The sequence below is a fragment of the Chenopodium quinoa genome, unplaced genomic scaffold (assembly GCF_001683475.1).
Source record: "Chenopodium quinoa cultivar QQ74 unplaced genomic scaffold, ASM168347v1, whole genome shotgun sequence".
Taxonomy (NCBI): Eukaryota; Viridiplantae; Streptophyta; class Magnoliopsida; order Caryophyllales; family Amaranthaceae; genus Chenopodium; species Chenopodium quinoa.
In genome coordinates, this window is record NW_018745105.1 from 4,014,904 (window position 1) to 4,038,920 (window position 24,017).

Here is a 24,017-nt window from a genome sequence, read left to right on the forward strand (position 1 = left end):
AGATGGAGCATGAATTACCAGAGGGTTATGTCCATATGTAGAAAACATATGGGTTTCAGAAAAGTGAGAAAAACTCAATCAGGAAATAGGATCGAGCAAACAGTGCTAAAAACTGGTCAAAATTAGAATGCATATTTCTTGCTCGGTATTGGAAGAACTTGGCGCCAGCAAACAGAGGCCGGCGCCAACGATTTGGCTTTAGCGCCAGGCGAAAACTTTTGTCGCCAGGTGCTAAAGTCAAATCAGTGGCTCTAGACTCTGTTTCCAGACACTAGTTCCTACATGCCTCAGCAGCTTTCTGTGCTCGATAAAATATTCCAATTTCGCGCAGCATTATTTCGATTCTAGTTGTGAAAGATATTCCTCAAATTTCCTACGTGTAAAAATCCTATGTTTTAACTCATTACGGATGGTCTTTCCAATGAGATCTTTTTTATGCATATGACAATAATGGTAATCAAAATTACACACATGAAATACTTAGAACTTTTCGAGTCTCATCCACTCATTCTAAATCATTGCCAAAATAAATTTCAGGAATTAAAATAGAAAACCTCCCCAGTGGAATCGCCAAAGACTGTAGGGAATATTTCAAGCATTATCCCAAACTCGAACCCCACTTTGATCATACACTAAAGTACGGTGACGTCCAAAGGGAAAGAAGATAGAGCAAAAGAGTCGCCAACAAGTTTTAGGAACTTGTAAACCGTTCACAGGGTGAAGGTTACACCCCTTAACGATCCTAGAGATCGTTAACTCCAATAGGTCTGGAACCATGACTGGTAGTTCGGGGATGAAGGTACAAATCTAACCTAAAATAGATTGAACCTGCCCTAATAATAGGACTCTACTTTATTCTGATCGTATTCATGTGCGCTTTCTGACTAACATGCAATCAATAGGATTAAACCTAAACCTGTTTATCTATGTTGGTTGAATATTAATGCACAAATAAATCTATTATTGGCGATCACTTGAATTATAATCATATTAACCTTCAACAAGATTATTAACTATCTTATTAAGAGTGATTACAAATACCAATTCTCTTTAAACATGCATAAAAGGTGTGATCAAGCAATAACAATAAATATATCAAGAAACATAATAATAATCATAACAATCATTATCAAAATCATGTTAAAGCATTATATTAATAGCAAGATCCTAGACATGATACTAATATGATATTAGGAAAGAAAATAAAAGGCATCATAGAAATCATAATTGACATAATATTCTTTACCCTAAAAATGATACTAGGAAACATTCTTTTAATCATTCTTGATATTAGAAATTACCCTAAACATGATACTAGGAAGATCAAAACGTCCTAACATGACACTAGAAATCTTAACAACCTAGACATGATTTCTAAGAACCATAAAATCAATAAATCAATTAAAGCACTTACTTGGACGCCTCGTATCTCTTTCTAATAACAAAATACACACGTTAGTAACTTCAAGGAAAATAATAATAAAACAATTAAATTGAATAATTGAAATAAAGATTAGGGACCAAACCCTCAAAAATATCAAACCTTTCACGTCTAGGGCGAAGAAAATTTTGAACTTGGCTTTGTGTGTCTAGTGCTAATGTATGAGGAATTGTCTTTGTAAAAGGGTTGGTTTAGAAAGAGAGAGAGAGAATCAAGAAATTCTTGATAAGAGTTGGTGAGAAAAAAGAATTAGAAAGAATAAGAATTTATGATTGAAAAAGGGGAGATATGACCTCTATTTATAGAGAAAAAAGAGAGTCAAAGAATAAGAAAAGAATCCGAATTCGAATCGATATAAAACTCGATGGACAACAGTTTTTGCGGATTTTGTTTTTATCATATCTTTTGATCTAGAAGTCCAAATAAGGCATATAATATGTCGTTGGAAAGCTCTTGAAGTCTACTTTCCAACCCAATTAGAATAAGATTAAAATCTTTTGTAGATAAAAAGGTATGGCCGAAATAGTAGGACAATGTTAGTTTTGGATAGAGTTTCATATCTCATTCATATCTTTTTCTTATAGCTCGGATTTAATATTATAATATATCATTGGAAAGATAATTTAAAGATCTATCCAGCCATATAAAATTTGGATAAATATTATGAGGCACAAAAATAATATCTAACTTCCTTTGAACATCTTTAAATTCGAATAGAATCAGGATTTAAGAAAAAGGAAAATTTTAAAAAGGGAAAGTTTTTATTTAACTTAAATTCTTTAATCTTATCTTTTCAAAAGGATAATTAAGATCTTTTAGAAACTTATAGAAGCTTCTAATTTATCCTAATTAGTTTAGGAATAGGATTAAACCTTTGGACCCTCCACATGATAATTGGGTCGTAGGAAAAATCTGGTTTGGGCCCAATTTAGTATTTTGGCCATAACTTCCTCATTATTCATCGGAATTGGGCTTATAATATATCGTTGGAAAGGTATTTTCAAACTCCATCCAAATACACTATTATTGGACCCTTATCATGGACCAAACTAAACAAGAATGCACATTTTTCATAAATAAGGTAAGAAAAGAAATATTTTCAAAAAACAGAAAGAAGAGATGTTTTAATAAAAACATCTTCATCAATAGACTTTTCACACTTTCGCTTTGTTCGATAATCAAATGACGTGAAAGGTATTCATCACTGGGTTTGGTTTTGGGGAGACACATTTGGGTGTCTACAATATCACTTAAATATTTTTATCATATTTTTTTAAAAAAAATTATTATACATTAATGTTTGTATAGTACTTTTTCACATCTAAAAGATATTTTAATATGATATGAAAAGTTTATATAAATAAATGAAATTAATTATAAGAATCGTTTGAAGTATTTTTATTTTTTCTTGTAATGTTTGTTTCTCATTATTTGCATGAATTTCATTTATCTTGTAAAACATTAATCTTACTTTAAATGTTGTTAAACATACCAATCATGACATTCTTCATATTCAATTACATGAAACTTAATTAGCATATACTACATCTGATTTTTTTTAGTCGCAACTTTGAAATATTTTATATCTCTCAAATAATTCCCCAAAGTTACCACTAAAAAAAGATCGGAGGTAGTATTTGTTTTCAACTACCTCTAGCATATGTAGTGATAATGAAGAATTTTACACGAATCTCAAGAGTTTTGAGTGAATTTTTTATATCAACATGACTATAAAGCAAATAATGGAATATCATATTGAAATATAGCAAATCCTACATAATACACAATCATTAAACTAAAATGCAAATAATAGCATAAAAAACATATAGGTCATAATTAATTTGGGGTGATTTATTGTGTACATGTAAAATTAAGCATGCAAAATGCATCTATTGCATGCCAAATAAGATATAGGAAACAAATTCGTACTAACACAATCAGACCTAGTAGAATGTTTCTCCAAGACTCCAAGAGGTATGACCATTTAGTGTATCATTTCCTTGGTCTGATTTATAAGGAAGAATTTATTGAATACATATCGGTTACAAATTGAAGGGGTCAAAACAATTTAAAAATATTGTAATTGTTATAACTCTTCTTCTATCAAATTAAGCCCAACATAAATATAACCAGTTACAAAACTTAATTTGGGTGATGAAAATTGATCGATTGAATTAATTAATTTTTTTGAAACAATTGGTTTAATTAATTTTTTGAAACAATTGATTTAATTAATTTATTATATAATTTAATGTACACATGTTTATCATGTACATGTAATCTATTATGTGCTAATTTGATGATGACGTGGATAAATAAGAAAAAAAAAAGTGACACATGGCGATATGACACTCCTTGCCTTTGAGTTTAGTAATAATACTAGCATAGCACCCGTGCGGTGCACGACTTACAAATCTTATGACTTATATTCATTTCACAAAATTTTAAGATAAAACGATTTAATGAGTAATGATGAATTTACTTACATAGATGTCTTAATTATGCATTTTTAACCTCTTAAAATAATGATATCTACTTTAAAGACAAATTTTTTATTATTAAATTGAATGTAAAGTTTTTAAATATAATTCTACTCAATCAATGAACTGCTGATAATCAATCCCTACATTAAGTCATTTTTTTTCTCATTTCTACTTAATTCACTGATTTTTAAAAATGATTAAACTTTGTCCACTAACTCAATGTATACAAGACTTTTTTTGTGTGACTGACACGGCTGAAACACGCCAAAACATGAGTAACCCATGACCAAGTAATTAACCCCAAACTGACTGAGTGACCCTTGACCGATCGAATAACCCCTGACCAAGTAATCCCTGACCGACTGTAGGCGTCGTTCGAAGTGCGCCTACGTTAAAAGCATGTGTGAATATGCTTAGCACTCATAGGAAGTGGGAATTGACATATACGATTAGGGACAACAATTAGGGACAAAGCAAAGTAGGGAGCCTCCAACAATTTTTTAAGGAACTTGTAAACCGTTCACGGATCATAAAAGGCAACCACGAATAAGGGACAACGATAGGCAACAACGATTGACCCGTGAAGGTTACACCCCATTCATAATCCATGAGATTACTAACTCCATATGGTTCGGAACCACGAAAGGAGGATCGGGGATGATGGTACGAAGTGAGTCATGGAGTCACATTCGCCCGTATTGGCCTCTACTCGATTCTTATAGTGAAAATTGATTCCTGCGATCTCAAAGGCATACAAACAAAAATTCAATTTGCTCCAATCTATTATTAAGCTAAATTGGTTGAATATTAATGCAACACATAATTCTAAAAAATTAGTGTTAACTTGAATTAATAACAAGATTAAAAAGGAACCTAAACCGGTTGTCCAAATTATCTTATTAGGCGTGATTTTCAATTACATATTGCCTTTAAACATAAAATATGGTGATCATAATAATAATAGAATAAACATTAATATTGGAAGCAATTCAACAATAATAACGTTAGTCAAATCAATTAATAAATTAACCTAATCATGATACTAGCAATATAAAATAATATAAGTAATTAAATTAATCAATTACTCACATTCCGTGCGCTCCTTTATTGCTACATCATGAATAAATTGTTAGTAACTTCAATAAAAAAATATCAATCAAATGAAAATTAAATTAAATAAATATAGATTTATTTGGTCCAAACCCTCAATTATTTGTACCTTTCACGCCTTGGTTTAAGGACAAAACCTCGGGTATTGTATGAACTCCTTGGAGTGGTTAAGGAAGTATGATGTAATTAGGAATATAGGTTTGAGGCTTAGAATATGAGAGAAAGAGAAGAGAATGGTTTTTGGTGTAAAAGAGAGAAAGAGAGAAGGATTTGATGCCCCGAACTGTAGAAAGGGGGGTCGTATTTATAGGGAAATGAGCAGAGGGAACACACGGAACCTTAAAAAGATAAAAAACCCTAAAAATTAACACCGCGACACGGCAGAGAACACCATGACACAGTGCCAGGCACCGTCAGATGGGTGAAATTCTGTGACACGGTGGAACAGTGTGACGCGGGACAGAAACAATCCTACAGAGGATAAAACGCGTTTAGGGATTACGCGGAGAAAACACGGAGCAATCCCATGTCACTGGAAGTGCACCGTGACACGGGAAGACATGCCGTGACACGGTGGAGTTTTTGCCCAGATTCTTAAGCGCGCGGGAAAGAAAAGCGGAAAAGACACGGGAAAGTGCCGTGTCACGATGAAAAATCCCGTGTCATGGTACCATAACTCGTGCCACGTCATCATCTCCCGTGACACGGAGAATTTTCGCGTGAAAAGTATGCGAAAATAAGCATGAGAATTCCCATGTCACGGCAACAAAACCACTGTGACACATTAATGTAGACACCTAAAAATGTCTCCCCAAAACCAAACCCGTTGATGAACACCTTTCACCGCCATTATTGGTCGAGTTGAGTATTTAATCTTTGGAGTGCTTAAATCCATGTTCTATCCAATATATTTCATGAACCAATCCAATTTCTAGCTCATTTCCCTAAACCATAACCTATTTTTCACTTTTCGTGTCCACATCGCAAAACCGAGAGAAACTGATTTTATGGCTATAAAATTTTGATCCAATTATTATTTTTTTGGATAGGCCTTTAAATAAGCTTTCCAACCATATATCATAAGCCCAATTCCGAGCTATAACGAAAAAGATATGAGCAAAACATTAAACTCGGCCTAAAACCGATACCCTTCCACTAAAACGGCCATATCTTAAAATATAAATATCATTTTGACTTGATTATAATTTGGTTGGAAAGTAGACTTGATAATATTTCCAATGATATATTATATGCCTTATTCCGAATTACGGATCAAAAGTTATGATTATTTTAAGAACGGGTAAAAAACTTAAATTACCGCGCAGCAGCAAAAATGCCTTGACGCGGCAAAAGCTGACGTGTCACGGGGCTTATTCCCGTGACACGTGCCCATTTTTGTAATTACACACAATTTTATTCCGTGTCACGGATTTTTCACCGTGTCATGCTTCAATTTCCCGTGTCACGGTGCCCATTCCGTGTAATTTCCGCGTACTTTTTACACCGTGACACGGCATACTGCGCTGTGCCACGGTGAACAATGCCGTGTCACGGTATTTCTTCCCGTGTCACGGTGCACATCCCGTGCCACGGGATTGCTCCGTGTTTTCTCCGCGTAATCCCTAAATGCGTTTTCACTTCCCGTAACCTAATTATTTCCCGCGTCACTCAGTTTTTCCCCGTGTCACGGGATCTTCCCCCGTCTGACGGTGCCTGTCACCATGTCACGGTGCTCTTTGCCGTGAAACGGTATTATTTTTTAGGGTTTTTATCTTTTTAGGGTTCCGCGTGTTCCCTCTGCTCATTTTCCCTCTAAATAGGACCCCCCTTTCTGCAGTTCGGGGCACCAATAATCATTCTCTCTCACCTTACACCAAAAATCATTTTCTTCTCCCTCTTTAACCTAATTTATAGCCTCCTTATTCTTCCATAATAATTCCCCTAAGCACTCCAAGGAGTCTATACTTAACCCGAGGTTCCGTCCTTAAACCAAGGCGTGAAAGGTACAAATAACTGAAGGTTTGGACCAAATCAACTCTACTTTTTATTTAATTTAATTTCCATTTACTTTATATTTTTTTATTGAAGTTACTAACAGTTTATTCATGATGTAGCAATTTAAAGGAACGTGCTGAATGTAAATAATTAATTAAATTAATTACTCTTATTTTATTTTTATATTGCTAGTATCATGATTAGGTTATTTTATATTTGATTTGACTAACACTATTATTGATGTTATTCTATTATTATTTTGATCACCATATTGCTCTCAATATTGATGTTATTCTATTATTATTTTGATCACCATATTGCATGTTAAAGGGAATATGTAATTGAAAACCATGCCTAATAAGATAATTTGGACAACCGGTTTAGGTTCCTTTTTAATCTTGTTGTTTAATCAAGTGATCACAATATTTTAGAATTATGTGTTGCATTAATATTAAACCAATTTAGCATAATAATGGTTTGGAGCAAATTGAATCTTTGTTTGCATGCCTTTGAAATCGCAGGAATCACTTTTCACTATAAGAATCGAGTAGAGGCCAAATTTACGGTAGGCTGCTTCTTCGCAATCAGTCCTAGATGACTGATCTGGGCTCTGCTCGCCCGTCTACGCTCCGACCCAAAAAGCCGGGGTCCCCGGCCAGAACCACACGTGCAAGTTTCCCTGCATGTGGCTCGTCCGTGCTTTCCGAGACGCTGCCACTGGCAGTTGAATCATGTCATTTAGGTGATTGATTCCACCGAAATAAAAAGTATCCAACCTATATCCCATCTGGGCAATCTAAAAGCATCTTCTTTTTTGAGAGTTGTAAGATAAGCTAGGAAAGCGGTCCCCGGAGCGTAGGGCCGATCCCCGTGTGCTGGAGGGACGCGTAGTGGATAGAAATAGAATAAGGGGCTTTGAAGCCCAATGCTGGGCTACCCCCGAAGTTTCAAATGCCCGCGACAAGAAATGAATCAAATTTTTAGGATGACTGACCGTTCTGCTGTAAAAGCAACCTAAGCAGTGGTTGGCTAAGCCGTAACGCTGTCAAAGAAGTCTCGATTATCAGACCTAATCCGCCTTTCCGTGCCCTGAGAGTCTCTTCAGCCTAAAGCTTACATCCACCCTCACCCTCTTTAAAAGGCCGGCGGAAAGAGTGCTCTGCTCATCTTTCTTACGGCAGGCAAAGCCCAAAGGCTGCTATCCCAATAGGCCAGCGAGCGGAACGCCCCGACGACAGCCTTTCTTTTCCAAAGGAAAGTTTCAGTCTGGCCCGGCGGGTTTGCCTAGTGGAGAACGAAGAAAAATTCTGGACGGGCGAATGTGACTCCATGACTCACTTCGTACCATCATCCCTGATCCTCCTTTCGTGGTTCCGAACCATATGGAGTTAGTAATCTCATGGATTATGAATGGGGTGTAACCTTCACGGGTCAATTTTTATTGCCTTCATTTTCCCTTTATTCGTGGTTTCCTTTTATGATCCGTGAACGGTTTACATGTTCCTTAAAAACTTGTTGGCGGCTCCCTACTTTGCTTTGTCCCTAATCGTATGTCAATTCCCACTTCCTATGAGTGCCAAGCATATTCACAACATGCTTTTAACGTAGGCGCACTTCAAACGACGCCTACAGTTAAGAATTCCTATGTCACGGTACCAGGCCCCGTGCCACGTCACTTTTCCCCGTGATGCGGTGGTTTTGTTGCCTGCGCGACGATTCCAATTTTTTATGCGTTTTTAAAATTGCAATAACTTTTGATCTGTAACTCGGAATAAGGAATATAATATATCATTGGAAATCTTATCAATTATACTTTCCAACCCAATTATAATCAGGTCAAAATCATTTGTAGAGTTTACAGTATGGCCGTTTCAGTGGAAGGGTGTCGGTTTTAGGCCAAGTTTAGTGTTTTGCTCATATCTTTTTCGTTATAACTTGGAATTGGGATTATGATATATGGTTGGAAAGCTTATTTCAATTCATATCCAACTAAATAATAATTGGATCAAAATTATATATCCATAAAATCAGTTCAGCTCGATTTTTTGATGTGTATACGAAAAGTGGAAAATAGGTTATGGTTTAGGGAAATGAGCTAGGAAATGGATTGGTTTATGAAATGTATCGGATAGAACATGGATTTAAGCACTTCAAAGATTAAATACTCAACCCGACCAATAATGGTGGTGAAAGGTGTTCATCATCGAGTTTGGTTTTGGAGAGACATTTTTAGGTGTGTACACCAACCGAGTAACCTCTGACCAAAACATCTCGGCAACACGGTGTAGCCAACCAGATATGAAACTTTGTAAACTCAATATATGCTTGGAAAAATAATTTCTATTAGCAAAAAACATGATCATTGTACTAATATTGTATTTCGTAAGTCACAAATAATGTCATTTTTTTTCTCTATGGCCTCTAAAACACTTGAAATTTAACATGTAACTTCTAAAATAGGATTTTTTTATATTCACATATAGCATGAATATAGTCATATATTTTTAAAGACATTTGATATATATGTTTTTCATAATTTTTTGTATGAGGTCTGATGTACCATGCGACAGGGGTTACTCGAGTTGTCGGGGATACTCAAGTTACTCGGCCATGGGTTACTCGAGTTACTCCTGACCGAGTAACTCCTCAAGTAACCCTGACCGAGTAACTCCTCAAGTTACCCCTGATCGAGTAACCCCTCGAGTAATCAATGACCGAACCCCTCAAGTAACCCCTGACTAAGTAACCCCTAACTCCTTAAATAACCTTTAACAAAATTACTCGAGTATGTAAGCCGTGACCGAACTCCTTAAATAATCCTAACCTAGTAACTCGAGTAACCCCTGACCGAGTAACTCATGACTGAGTAACCCGTGACCGAGTAACCCCTCAAGCAACCCTAGAACCGAGTGAACCCCTCGAGTAACCTCTGTCCGAACCCCTTAAGTAACCCTGACCGAGTGACTCGAGTAACCCCTGAGTGAATAACTCGGGTAACTTCTAACAAACTGACTCGGGTAACCCCTGCCACATGGTGTGGCCTGCTGCACTAAAAAGTTGTTGTAGTTTTATTATTTATGTAAATATTAGTTCTCATATTTTTCTTTCTCTCGTGGAGAATAAAAAATATGAAATTATCTTGTCTCATCACCTACTATAAAAAATATGAAATTATCTTGTCTCATCACCTACTAAATTTTATCACATGATGAATCAACCTCATCACCACACACATATTGCATCTTCCACATCCAAATATTTGCACATTTAAAAAACTGAAAAGCCAGTGCTTAATTAGTATACTTTTTTTTCAAAAATTGTAACCTTTAGCTACATATGACCTTATAAGGATGCGTAGGCTTGCCCTTAATTATTTGATTACTTCACAATAATAATAATAATAATAATAATAATAATAAATAATAATAATAATAATAAATAATAATAATAATAATATTATATGTATTATTATTATTATTATTATTTATTATTATTATTATTATTATTATTATTATAATATATAATCACTTGATATTTTTATTGCACATACAAGTATATAATAGTGAAAAAAAATATTATATGTACACAGTTATAAGAGAAGTAAAAAAAAATGCATATTACTCTTACATATCACTCGTGACGACACAAAATGTGCAACGCATTTTCTATGTGACTGGCACATCGTGTGGCTGTTTGTAAAAAGCAATAGTAACACCTATGACACCGACAAGTTAACCCCTGTTTTACTAACATATTTAGAGTAGCCCCTTATTAACTTATTGAGTAACTCTTAAATAATTAACAAATAAAGTATCCCCTACAACACTCACAGTGTAACCACTATAACACATACTAATAAGTAGGCCCTATATTTTCCTCAAAAAAAAAAAAAGTAAGCCCTATATCATTAATTGAGTGACCCCTATAACACTAACTAAGTAACATTGATGAATAACTAACACAATCAAACTTTGCATACATCTCGATGCAACAATTTTACTTAGTTTTTATGTAATTTATATCAATAAAAATTATATTCTTTTTAATTATTAAACCTTATATCAAAAATGATAAAATATGAATTTATTACATTTATAAAAAAAAAGGTAAAATAAATAAACTACAATCAATTCTAATATCATAGATAGTGAAAAAAATTCTAACGTGTCAATTATGATAGAAAGAATGGAGTAATAATTAGTGTCGAACTCTATATTTAAAAATGAGAATTATAGTTTATATAGAATTATATATGAATCAACTTTTTAACAATTTGTAGATGTTATGCATGAGTGTGTTGGGACTTTAGTTGTGGAATAAATGGTTTATTTATAGGTTTAGCAAAAGTTTAAAATTTTGTTATAATAATTTAGAGATTTCGCATTTAGGAGTTTTGTAACAAAATATTGTAGCAAATCAATTATATATAGCATGTATAATTTTTTTAACAAAATATTATAGCAAATGAATTATATATAGCATGTATAATTTTTTTAAAAAAAAATTAATTATGATATACCTAAAATCATATGGTAGAAAATTAGTAAAGTCATTATAATTGTATCACAATTTACATTTATCTTTTTAAAGAACACACAATCTACATATTTATAAGCTTTTTACGGATCACAACATGTCTAATTGTTTAAACATAAGCTAGAAAGCACATTATTATGAAGTTTGATCTTATTATATTAAAATTGTTATAACTTTTCAATATATCAACTTTTGTAAAAATAAATTAATGCACAATTATAAAAAAAAAAAAAAAAAATAATGGTCAAAATAGTGAATTGGAGATCATTTAAATGTAACACTTAACAAAGTGGAGGTAGCTACTCCGTATTATATTTTTTAAATAAGATACATAATTTATAAACATTAGTATATCTACATTTAATATATAATCAAATATATCTTTTACTAATCCGTAATATAAACTTGATTTAAATATAAAAGATATGAATGGAGAGGCCAGAGTGAGATCCATGAAGAAACTTGAAAAAGTCATATCCCAGAAGTATAGTCTCAAGTTGAACTTTTAAGGATAAATAATTGGTTGAGTTGAGTTTCATAATATTAGCGAGGTTGACAACATAGCACAATTAGCTTCAACATCATTAGGAATGGTGTTTGTAGACATAGGAATAATGTGGGGAGGAAAAAAAATTAGATTGAACGAATAATCTACTCTAATATAGCTATACGTGTGCTAATAAGGAAACCTAAAATATAATGTACGGAGTACAGAATAACAAAATATACTCTCCTTGAATTAAGCAATCTAATGTAAAAATGATATGGATTAAATATATGCTGTCCATGAATAATATTAATTGAGAAACAATATGAAGAAAGTCAAGATATTATCTCTGAATATCTTTAATAATAGGATCTTTGACAATTATACATTTTATCAAAATAAAAAAAAATAAAAAAAAAACCTAAAACAGGGATATGTGGCAGCCATGAAGCTAGTGTACCCTCTTTTAGTATAATATATAGATAGATAGATTGATGAAATTACGGTGAACAAACACCATGGCCTTAATCTACACTTATGTGAGTCACAAGCCTATAACAATAACGATGATAGTAAAACTATTAAAGATTTAGACATTGACAATAATAAAATAAATTAGGTACCGTTCTAAATTAATTATTCAACGTAAAAAAAAATTCATAAACTTGACTTTATAATTATTATTGTTATTAGATTAAGGCTCGTGCCATGCACAGTAAGTCTAATTTTTTTTAAAAAATTAATTATATCCAACAAATAAAATTTGATAAAATATACAAATATATAGAAATTATAATGTCATAATATATATATATATATATATAATATATATATATATATATATATATATATATATATATATATATATATATATATATAGGCAAAGCAACAAATTATCTAAAAAAATGGATTTTTTTTAGTCTACCCGAACTCGAGAATTTTTCAGGCGGGGCTTGATCAGGTCTAGTGGCCATATTAGTGGATATTTATTTATAAATTACTTTTTAATAAACATCAAAAATCAATCAAACAGCAAACTAAAATCTCCACTAAAATTATTTGCAAAAGTGCAAACATACACAAAATTACAAATAATATGTTACCATTATATCTAAAAAATCATTTGTTAAACACAACATTTATTTTACAGTTGTATATCATTTTGTGATTATATGTATGTATAATAGCAAATTTCATAAACAAAATTATAATTAACTTGAATATATAGTTGTAGGGAATATTTCAAGCATCCCACACTTGAGCCCCACTGTGATCATATACTTAAGTATGGTGGCGTTCAAAGGGAAGGAAGCTAGAGCAAAAGAGTCGCCAACAACTGTTCACATGGTGAAGGTTACACCCCTTCATGATCCATGAGATTGCTAACTCCATAGTTGTTTTGAACCATGACTGGATATTCGGGGATGAAGGTATGAATTCAACCAAATAGAGATTGAATCTGCCCGAAAAATAGGTCTCTACTTTATTCTTCTCATATTCATGTGCGCTTTCTGACTAACATACAATCAATAATATATTAACCCTAAAGTTGTTTAATCTATGTTGGTTGAATATTAATGCACAAGCAGGACTACTATTTGCGATCCACTTGAACTATAATCATATTAGCCTAAACAAGATTATTAATTATCTTATTAAGCGTGATTACAAGTACAAATTCCCTTTAAACATGTATAAAAGGCGTGATCAAGCAATAACAATAATATATATCAAGCACCATAATAATAACAATAATGATCATCATAATAATAATATGGACATTTTGTGAGAAACTACCTAATAAAGCCTAAATTTTTTAAGAAACTACCGAATAAAAAAAATGTTGTAAGAAACTAACAAATAAAAGATAAATGTTGTAATACAATACCTTTGACCAAAATTCCACCGTTGACTTAATTTTAGGATGTTGGTCTACCCTAGAACACCCCCAAAACCACCGTGAGGGTTGGTTTTCAAGGTGATAAGGTTATTTTTGGGGTGGTTGGAGGATATTTCGAGTTGGTGAGGGTAGATTAGTGCTTCGGGATGGTGGTTTTAGGGTTAGAGGTGGTGGTTTTGGTGTTTAAAGGTTGTTTAGATGCGGGAGACGATTTCAAGCAAGTTGTGTTAGTTTTGGGAATGAAAGCGATGGTTTTGGGATGGTTTTGAGGCCGATCAACAATGAAAATTCGGTGTATGTAGTATTTTACAACATTTTACCTTTTCTAAGGTATTTTTTTACAACATTTTACCTTTATTAGGTAGTTTATTACAACATTTTTTTTATTAGGTAGTTTATCACAAAATATTAGTTTTAGGTAGTTTTTGACAAAAAGCCCTATATATCAATAAAGCAGAATAATATTAGCAAGATCCTAGGCATGATACTAACAAGATTAATAACAAATCCTAGCATTCCACTAAACAATAAATATCAAAAGCTTCAACCTTAACATGATACTAACATGATATTAAAAAAGCATAGGAAGAACCCTAAACATGATACTAGAAATCATAATGATATCCTAACATGGTATTAGGAATTAAAATAATTAAAGTATGATTTCTATATCAAAAGAATAACAATTAAATTACTTACTTAGATGCCTCGTCTCTCTTTCTAATAAAAAAAATACACGCGTTAGTAACTTCAAAGAAAATATTAAATCAAACAACTAATTTAAATAATTGAAATAGAGATTCAGGACCAAACCCTCAGAAATTATCAACCTTTCACATCTAGGGAGAAGGCAAATTCGAAATTGGCTAGATGTGTCTAGAACTAATGTATGCAGAATTTTGTAAAATGGAAGGTTTAGAAAAAGAATAGAGAGGGAGTAAGCTTCTAGCTTTTAGAGATAGAGAATAGAGATTGTTGATTGATGGTGATTTGAAAACGGAGGCCAAGGACCCTATTTATAGAAAAAATAGTCCGGAAATCGAAAGAAAAGAGATCGAGTTCCATTCGGAATAAAAGACCTCCTGTCGCCAGACGATAGGGACCAGCGCCAGGCGACAGGCAACAGCGCCAGGCGACAGACTCTGTCAACTTGCGACAGACTCCATCATTTGACGCTATTTAAAAAATAAAACGCGCTTTGCACGGAATCCTTTTCCTAGTATAATTAAGTAATTAAAATCCGCGTTAAACAGTTTTAAGATCAGATTTATCATAAAACACTTTTTTTTATTCCAAATAAAACTCTTTAAAATAACAATTATTAATCCTAATTCCATTAGAATTTTAAAAGAAATTTCTAGATTATTCTAGAAGACTAAAGTCAATCCTAATAACTTTAGAAATAATAATTAATAGGCCCTCCTCTAGATCATTGGGCCACATATAAAATTTATCATTTCGGCCCCAATTAGTATTTTGGCCATAGTTTCCTCATTATCCATCGGAATTGGGCTTATAATATATCGTTGGAAAGCTCTTTTCGAGCCCAATCCAACTACATTACTATTGGACCCTTACCATTGATGAAACTAAATTGGACTGGCTATTTTCATAAATAGAGCACATTTTCAAAAAAAACATAAAGAGAGATATTTAACCGCATCACTAGACACCTGAAGTGATACGTGTCACATCCTGGTATAAGACAAGTGTTGAAGCATAAAGGTTTTGATGATGAGGAACTTAAACTAAAGCAAACTTGACTAATAAAGGTTTTCAAGTGTTTGATTAGTTTAGGTGAAGTTGATCATAGTGATGGAAGAAGTAGCTGGAACTAAGAAGACATGAAGAGATCTTTATCAAAGAAGTTAAACAAATTAGAAGAAGATTTATCTAACAAGAACTAGTTCTCTAACAAGAACTGAGTTCCCTAACAGGAACTTGAAGACAGCAAGCTTAAGTTCTTTGGCGGAATTTAATAAGCTTGGAGCTTAAGTAATCTACCTGAACAAAGGCGCGGCGCATCAATTATTTTAGTTAAGGGTTTTATCTTCTAGATTATTGTTAATATGTTAAGTAGGTTATTGCACGAAATTTATTAGAGGCGTGACAAGTTGGCTTGGTAAATAAAATAATACGGAAAGTAATAAAAGATAGATTTTAGGAAAAGATTTTCTAAAATGTTTTATTTCCTTTAAATCGGGTTGTTAAAAAGATAATTATTTTTAACAAAATAACTTTTTATCTTTATTTTCCGAAAAAGATTTTATTCACTTGATTTACATAATACCGTGTTTTAAAGATAAGTTAAGTTAACTTATTTATCTGTTAGGAAACCTACTTACTATACGAGTGTTACTTGTATAAATAGTGGAGAGTAAAATGGTTTTAGGATTTTGTGAGTTTATGCGTGAAGAAATCATTGTGCTATAATTGAGTAAGTTTACCAAGCTTCTAACTTGTCATATTAGTTTCGAATTTCGTGCATTGCTTACCTATCATACTTGGTGTCGTACACTTGTATTAGGTTGAGTTATTTGGGTGAGTTTATTGTTTATTTTACACACAGTTTTGTAAGCTTCTTGGTGAGGCTGAGAGTTTTGTACTTTGGCAGTACATGTAGTACTTTGGTGGTACTAGTGAATCTAAGTGTGGTGCTAAGGTTGGGTAGGATAGGGTCCTATCAAGTAGCAAGTCCAGTGAGGATCTTGTGAAACTAAAGGTCCGTGTCTAATAGGTTGTAACTTGGTGTTTGCCCTATTATAGTAAAGTTTGTGTGTTTGAAATCCCTAAGGCAGGGTCGAGGTTTTACTTCCAGTTGGGCCCTGGAAGGTTTCCTCGTAAAATCTGTGTGTGCTAGCAAGTTCCTATATGCATTGTTTATTAATCCGCAAAAAGTAGTCATTAGGAACTTAATACAATTCACCCCGCCTCTTGTATTAATCGTCTCAACTAACAATTGGTATCAGAGCAAGTTTCTCACGTGTAAGCAAATAACTTTGCTAAGTAAGTTCCTGGAGAGATGAATTATAAGGAGAAACTTGAAGAAGGGTATTCCACCCAACGTCCACCCATGTTCAATGGTAAGTTTTACACCTATTGGAAGAACAAGATGGAGATCTTTATCAAAGCTGAAAATTACCAGGTTTGGCGTGTTATTGAAACTGGTGATTTTGAAATAACTGCAACCAATGACAAGAACGAGGTAGTTGCTAAACTTATTTCTGATTATTATAAGGAAGACTATCAGAAACTTGAATTAATTGCTTTAGCTGTAATGTATTTGCACTGTGGACTTGGACCTCATGAACATAATCGTATCATGGGATGCAAGTCTGCTAAACAAATTTGGGATCTACTAGAGGTAACTCATGAAGGTACCAATGAGGTAAAACGTTCTAAAATTGATTTATTGATGTCTAGATATGAAAGGTTTGAAATGCAATCAAAGGAATCAATAGAGGAAATGTTTACTAGGTTCAATGATATTATTAATGAATTGAACTCCCTTGGCAGACACATTCCTATTGATGAACAGGCTAGGAAGATCTTAAGAAGCCTACCACAAGATGAATGATGGAGATCCAAGGTTATTGCCATGCAAGAAGCCAAGGACTTCACGAAGTTTAACATGGAATAACTAGCTGGATCATTGATGACTCATGAACTTCACCTGAGTTCCAACTCTGAAAGTTCCAAGAACAAGAGTCTTGCTCTTAAGGCTCAAGACTCAGAAGAGTCGAAAGCTGATGAGGAAGAAATGGCAATTCTAGTTAGAAAATTCAAAAGGATGATGAACTACAAGAAGTTTTATAGGAACAAGAAGTATGCAAGTTCCAGAAACACAACTTGTTTTAAATGTGGGTCTAAAGATCACTTCATCAAAGATTGTCTTCTACTAGACGGTGAGAAAGTAAAGACAAAGGGCAAGGAGCAATCCAAAGAGTCAAGAGTTTATAAGCCTTTCTTCACCAAGGACAATGTGAAGAAAGCCATGATAGCTTCGTGGGGAGATTCAGATTCAGATTCTGAGGAAGATCAACTGTCAGAAGAAGCTGCACATCTATGCTTGATGGCAAAAACTGATGAAAAGGCAAAACTGAAGGAACTAGAATCTGAGGTATGGTTTTCTCAAAAAGAACTTAGACATTTCTCTAAAGAAAACTTAATATTTGTTGTTTTAGAAATTCAAGAAGAATTGAAAGAATTGCACAGAGCTAAACAATAAAGTGATGAAGCTTTGGTAACTTATAAAGAAAACAATGAGTGGGTCGATAATATGAAATTTGAAATTCAATATAGATTCTTTAGTCTGTTTGATGACAACAATTATTTGAAAGAAACTATAGACAGGTTGAAACATGATAATATAATGTTAAATGTGGAACTATCCTTGATGAAACTCTGTCTTGAAACTCCTGATTCTGAAGTTCCTCCAATTGCTCAATATCCGAATTTTGAAAAACTAAAATCTGATTTGGAAGATATAAAAGCGGATAGGGCAAGACTTGAGGGGGAACTTGAGAAAGCCAGGAAAGGTAAACAACCTATAGACTACAGAGTTCCAGATTGGATCACTAAAGCCCAAACCAAGAGAACAGAAGGTTTGGGTTTCAAAAAGAAGTCCAAAAGGAAAGGAAGTATTTTGTCCTGCATAGTAGTATTGTTTGTTATTTCTGTGGCAAAACTAGACACAAACAGGTTAAGTGTCTATAGGGAATATTTCAAGCATTAATCCCTAGCTTGAACCCCACTGTGATCATACACTAAAGTATGTGGCGTCCAAAGGGAAAGAAGATAGAGCAAAAGAGTCGCCAACAAGTTTTAGGAACTTGTAAACCGTTCACGAGCTGAAGGTTACACCCCTTAACGATCCAGGAGATCGTTAACTCCAATAGGTCTGGAACCATGACTGGTAGTTCGGGGATGAAGGTACAAATCCAACCTAAAAGAGATTGAACCTGCCCTAATAATATGCCTCTACTTTATTTTGATCGTATTCATGTACGCTTTCTAACTAACGTGCAATCAATAGGATTAACCCTAAACCTGTTCATCTGTGTTGGTTAAATATAATGCATAAATAAAACTATTATTGGCGATCACTTGAATTATAATCAAATTAACCCTAACAATTATAATTATAATAAATAATAATAATAATATTCATAATCATCATAAATTATAACAATTATAATCATATTTAAAATAATCACGTTAAAGCATAATAATAATAGCAAGATCCTAGGAATGATACCAACAAGATTGATAACAAGCCCTAGCATGTCACTAACCATATAAAAATCAAAGCTTTAACCCTAACATGATACTAACATCATAAATATTAGAAAAGAAAATAAAAGGCATCATACTTTTAATCATACTTGGTATTAAAGTCACCCTAAACATGATACTAGGAAGATCAAAACGCCCTAACATGACACTAGGAATCATAATAACAACCTAGACATGATTTCTATATCATAATAACAATGTAAACAATTAAAGCACTTACTTTGATGCCTCGCACCTCTTTCTAATAACAAAATACACTCGTTAGTAACTTCAAGGAAAATAAAAAAACAAACAACAATTAAATTAAATAATTGAAAAAGAGATTTGGGACCAAACCCTCATAAATTAAACCTTTCACGTCTAGGGCGAAGGCAACTTCAAACTATCCTAGGTGTGTCTAGTGCTAATGTATGAGGAATTTTATTTGTAAAAGGGTTGGTTTAGAAAGAGAGAGAGAATCAAGAATTTCTAAAGAAAATTAAAAAGAATAAGAATTGATGATAATTGATGAAAACTGATGATGAAAACGGAGTTTTTAGAATGCTATTTATAAAGAAAATTAGCTAAAAAGATAAAATATCAAAAAAGAGTTCTGACGAGTAAAACCAGGTTAGCGCCAGACGCTGACATTAGCGCCAGGCGCTAACGCTAGCGCCAGGCGCCAAGCTTAACGTCAGGCGCTAAGGCTGGCGTTTGACGCTGACTAAGTTTTTGACGCGTTTTCTTAAAACCAGATAGAAATTTCCGTACAGGAGGATAAAATCGTATTTTCCTCAAAAATGTTCTTTTATTCTAATTAAAACTCTAAAAACTCAACAAAAGTCAATTTATCAATGCTAATTGAATTAGGAATGAAAAGAACCTTCTAGAAGAATCTAGAAGACTAAAACCGTTCCTAATTGCATTAGGAATGATACATCCATATTAGGCTCTTTTCTAGATCATTGGGCCGCAAATGAGGGTCAAACCGGGCCTAGTTCAGTAAATTGGCCATAACTTCCTCAATATTCATCGGAATTGGGCTTATAATATATCGTTGGAAAGCTCTTTTCAAACCCTATCCAACTAAACTACTATTGGACCCATATCATGGATCAACCAAACTGTACTGGCTGTTTTCTAAAAATAGGTTTTAAAAAACAAAGAGAAGAGAAAATAAATTAAAACTATCCGCAACACTAAACTTTCCACACTTTCACTTCATTCGATTATGATTTGACGTGAAAGGTACTTATCACCGGGTTTGATTTTTGGGAGACACAAATGGGTGTCTACAGAAGCCCCCACTTTGACTGAGTTTGGAGAAACGCAAGTTTCGAAAACAAAAGTCAAAGTATCGATAGGGACGGAGAATTATTCAGAACGTTTTGCGATCCTAAATCACTCTTGCAACGCCGATACCTGCAAACTAGCGTTAGTTAAACAGAAAAGAGAGTTAAGAAACGCGTATCTTGTACCGTCGAGCACACGTCTCTGAAAGTAACCGATTTGTTGCTGTATTACTGTTTTGATGACCTCCTGCAAGCTAGAGAATGCCATCCCTCTTGAAAATTGCTATGCTTGTAACTGCTTCCAATTCTGCCATGATAATCTTCCGCAAACCAGGGAACACTATCGAAGATTGCTTCGCTTGAAACGATCCTCTTCCACTTTATGACCATCTTCCACATCTTAGGGAACACGATCGAAGACAACTTCGCTTGAAATTACCTTCAGTTGTTTGTGACAACTCTCCACAATCTAGGGAACGCCATCTTGTTGTTTCAATGTTCACTCGTCTCTGAACAAAGAGCTTTTGGATATGTTCACACGTCTCTGAACAAAGAGCTTTTGAATGATATACCCACGCGTCTCTGGAGCAAAAGAGCTTGATGATATGTCCACGCGTCTCTAAACAAAGAGCATGATAATAGGATGCCCACGCGTGTCTGAGCAAAAGAGCTTGAAAGAAATGTTCACGCGTCACTGAACAAAAGAGCTTGATAATATGTCCACGCGTCTCTGAACAAAGAGCTTTTGAATAATATGTCCACGCGTCTCTAAACAATAGAGCTTTTGAATAATATGTCCACGCGTCTCTGAACAAAGAGCTTAAATACTTGAATGTTTGTTGCGATAATATTCCGAAGAAAAATTTCCGAAGACCAACGCTTGTCGATTTCTAAAGCTTGCTTGAACTTTGCTTCCGTTATGCCAGTACGTCGACGATTTGCTACTTGTGAACAATTATGTAGGTGTCTCTGCTGTTTATGAACCAGTATGTCGGTGTCTCTGCGATGAGCCAATGCTTAGGCGCTTTAAGCTAAGTGAGACGATCTTTCATCGGGTCGATCACTTATTGCGATTGTAATCAAACCGACTACTTAATCATGTCAAATTGCTTATAGGGGCTAACTGGCGTACCAAGGAACCCGAAATTGCTGTATGAGGTCAAAATCACCTTTCTGAGAGGCTTCGAGCTTTGTCGCTGCTGAAATATCTCTGGCGTCAAGAATTGACTTTGTCGCCAGACGCTAAAAACTATTGCCAGACGCTAGATGTTTTCATCTGGCGCTGGAGTAGGGTTGACCTAAGGTTTAGCGTTGCTTGACTCATTGCTGTATATGTATTTATATGTTTGACTATAGGACTTTGCTAATATCTTTAATTATCCTAGGGTTGACCTAAGGTTTAGCGTTGCTTGACTCATTGAATTGACACGACTCAAGGTATAAACTTGATTCACTGTGATTGACTTAATCGAGGTTGACTCAACTCGATGTGACTCGTGTGTGCGTAGTGTTGACTCATGAAACTCGATATGTACATGACTTGAAATGCAGAAAAACAAAAATTTCCGTCATTTTTGTGGTGAGTACCGACTTTCTCCCAAAAAAGAAAGACGCGAAAAAAGAATCGAAGTGTTTGAAGGTGCATGTTGAATGAGCTTAGTCAAATGTTGTGCAAGGATTAATTCATCTTAGGCTTTCTCAATTGTTGATTCCATGATGAAAGTATTTGGGTAACTTAGACACGGAGGCTAAGCACTTTATACTTCGTGATGCAATGACAATTATGATTGATAAGTGATGTTGATATGACAAGGCATGCTTCAGCGTTGTGTTAAGATTCCATGACAAAGGGTTCCTAAAGGGAAAGTATATTTGGTCATGTATCTGTGATGTGTGTGATAGTGACACTAAAGTTAGGCCGCAAGGGCTAAGTGTGTGGGAAAATATATTAAAAAGAGTCAAATGGTGGTGACTCTTAGGCTAGGTAAGCTAATGGTGTAAGGATCAAGCCCCCAAGTCTAGCTCTAAGTAAATAGGGATGAGCATAGGAGATCCCTTGATATGATCAGGATGTGTGAATGTGAATGTAAATGCATGTTTATTACGGCCGCACCTCGATGTGAGGTTGCCTACGTATCCGTTAGGAATCAGGCCGAACGTAGCTCTAGCCGAACCTCGCACAAGTATGTGTATACCTCAAAAAGGTCTTTTTAAGGGTTTTAACGTGGTTAAGCTAAAGGTTATAGAAGAAGGGGATAAAGGCTCAAGACCCTAAATAAGCCCCCAAGGTGTACAAATTTGCTTTTGAAATATTTGTATTTTCATGCTTGAGCCTTTTTACTCTTTTTTTAGCTTTATTTATTTAGTTTTTTCTTTAGCATTTTTTTTATAAGTGTGGGCAATCCCGATCATGCGGTCTATCACTCACTTGGCAATCCAATGTCTTTGATATGAAAATATCACTCACATGTTCTTATCAAAGATATTTTCATATCAAAGAAATTGGAACACTTACCCTTTTGTACACTTTATTTATTTATTTTTCTATTTTTGCTATTTTAATCTTTTGAAGTAACTCAAGCTTTTTTTTTTTTTTTTTTTTTTTTTTTTTTTTTTTTTTTTTTTTTTTTTTGAAAATTGCATAAGTTGCACACCATCCTATCCCAAGGTTAGGTAGATTTAGGTTGAAGAAAGAAAGGTCTATCGTTAGATGACGCTCAGAGTGGTTTATGAAGAAAGGGGTTGTAAATTAGAAGGGTGAAAGACAATATGATGTGGCTACAAGGGGTGCCTCAAATCATTGGTATACCTTGTGCTTAGTTTGACATGGATTTTTATTTTTTTTTATTTTTTTATTTTTTTGCAATGCAATGATCATATGTAAGGAAATAACTGCTCATTTTATTTAAAAAAAAGTAAGGAGTAAAAATCAAACTCTAAGAAATAAATTCAAGGAGGATGAAGGGTGCCTAAGCTAGACTTATTGGGGAAAGGGTTTGAAAAAAAAGAAGAAGAAGGCATGAAATCTTGGTGAGAAACTTGCCTTGTGCATTTGTTTCATCATTACCCTCATTTTTTTAATAATAAAACAAACAACAATTAAATTAAATAATTGAAAGAGAGATTTGGGACCAAACCCTCAGAAATTAAAGCTTTCACGTCTAAGGCGAAGGCATGATAAGTGACTTTTGTGTCACTTTTAGGGTGTTTATTGAGTCGCTTTTCCGGCTTATTTCAATAATTAAGCTCATTTTATCCTTTATTTCTATTATTTTGCTTATTCTTGTCTTTTAACTTTTTATTTGATTATTTTGTAGTTTTTAGTTTAATTTAGATTAACTTAGTTTTATTAATTCCTAGTTTCTCTCTTTTTATTTATTTTTCTTTTAGTTTCTAGTTTGTTTTCTTTATTTTATGTTATTTCATTTAGTTTTATTATTTATTTAGTTTTAGCATTTTATTTTATTTTACTTTATTTATCTTATTTTATTTTATTTTA

The 24,017-nt window shown here is 33.7% G+C and overlaps 1 protein-coding gene across 1 annotated transcript; it reads left to right on the forward strand.

The window, feature by feature from the left end:
* The first annotated feature begins 17,607 nt into the window (after positions 1-17,607).
* Positions 17,608-18,180, forward strand: LOC110709957 (nucleolar protein of 40 kDa-like). The gene has a single exon (XM_021888206.1). It carries the CDS (start codon positions 17,608-17,610, stop codon positions 18,178-18,180), a length of 573 nt encoding a protein of 190 aa, XP_021743898.1.
* The last annotated feature ends 5,837 nt before the right edge of the window (positions 18,181-24,017 follow it).

Excerpts from the sequence above, each read along its gene's own strand:
- LOC110709957 (XM_021888206.1), top strand. The coding sequence starts at position 17,608 with ATGACTCATGAACTTCACCTGAGTTCCAACTCTGAAAGTTCCAAGAAC.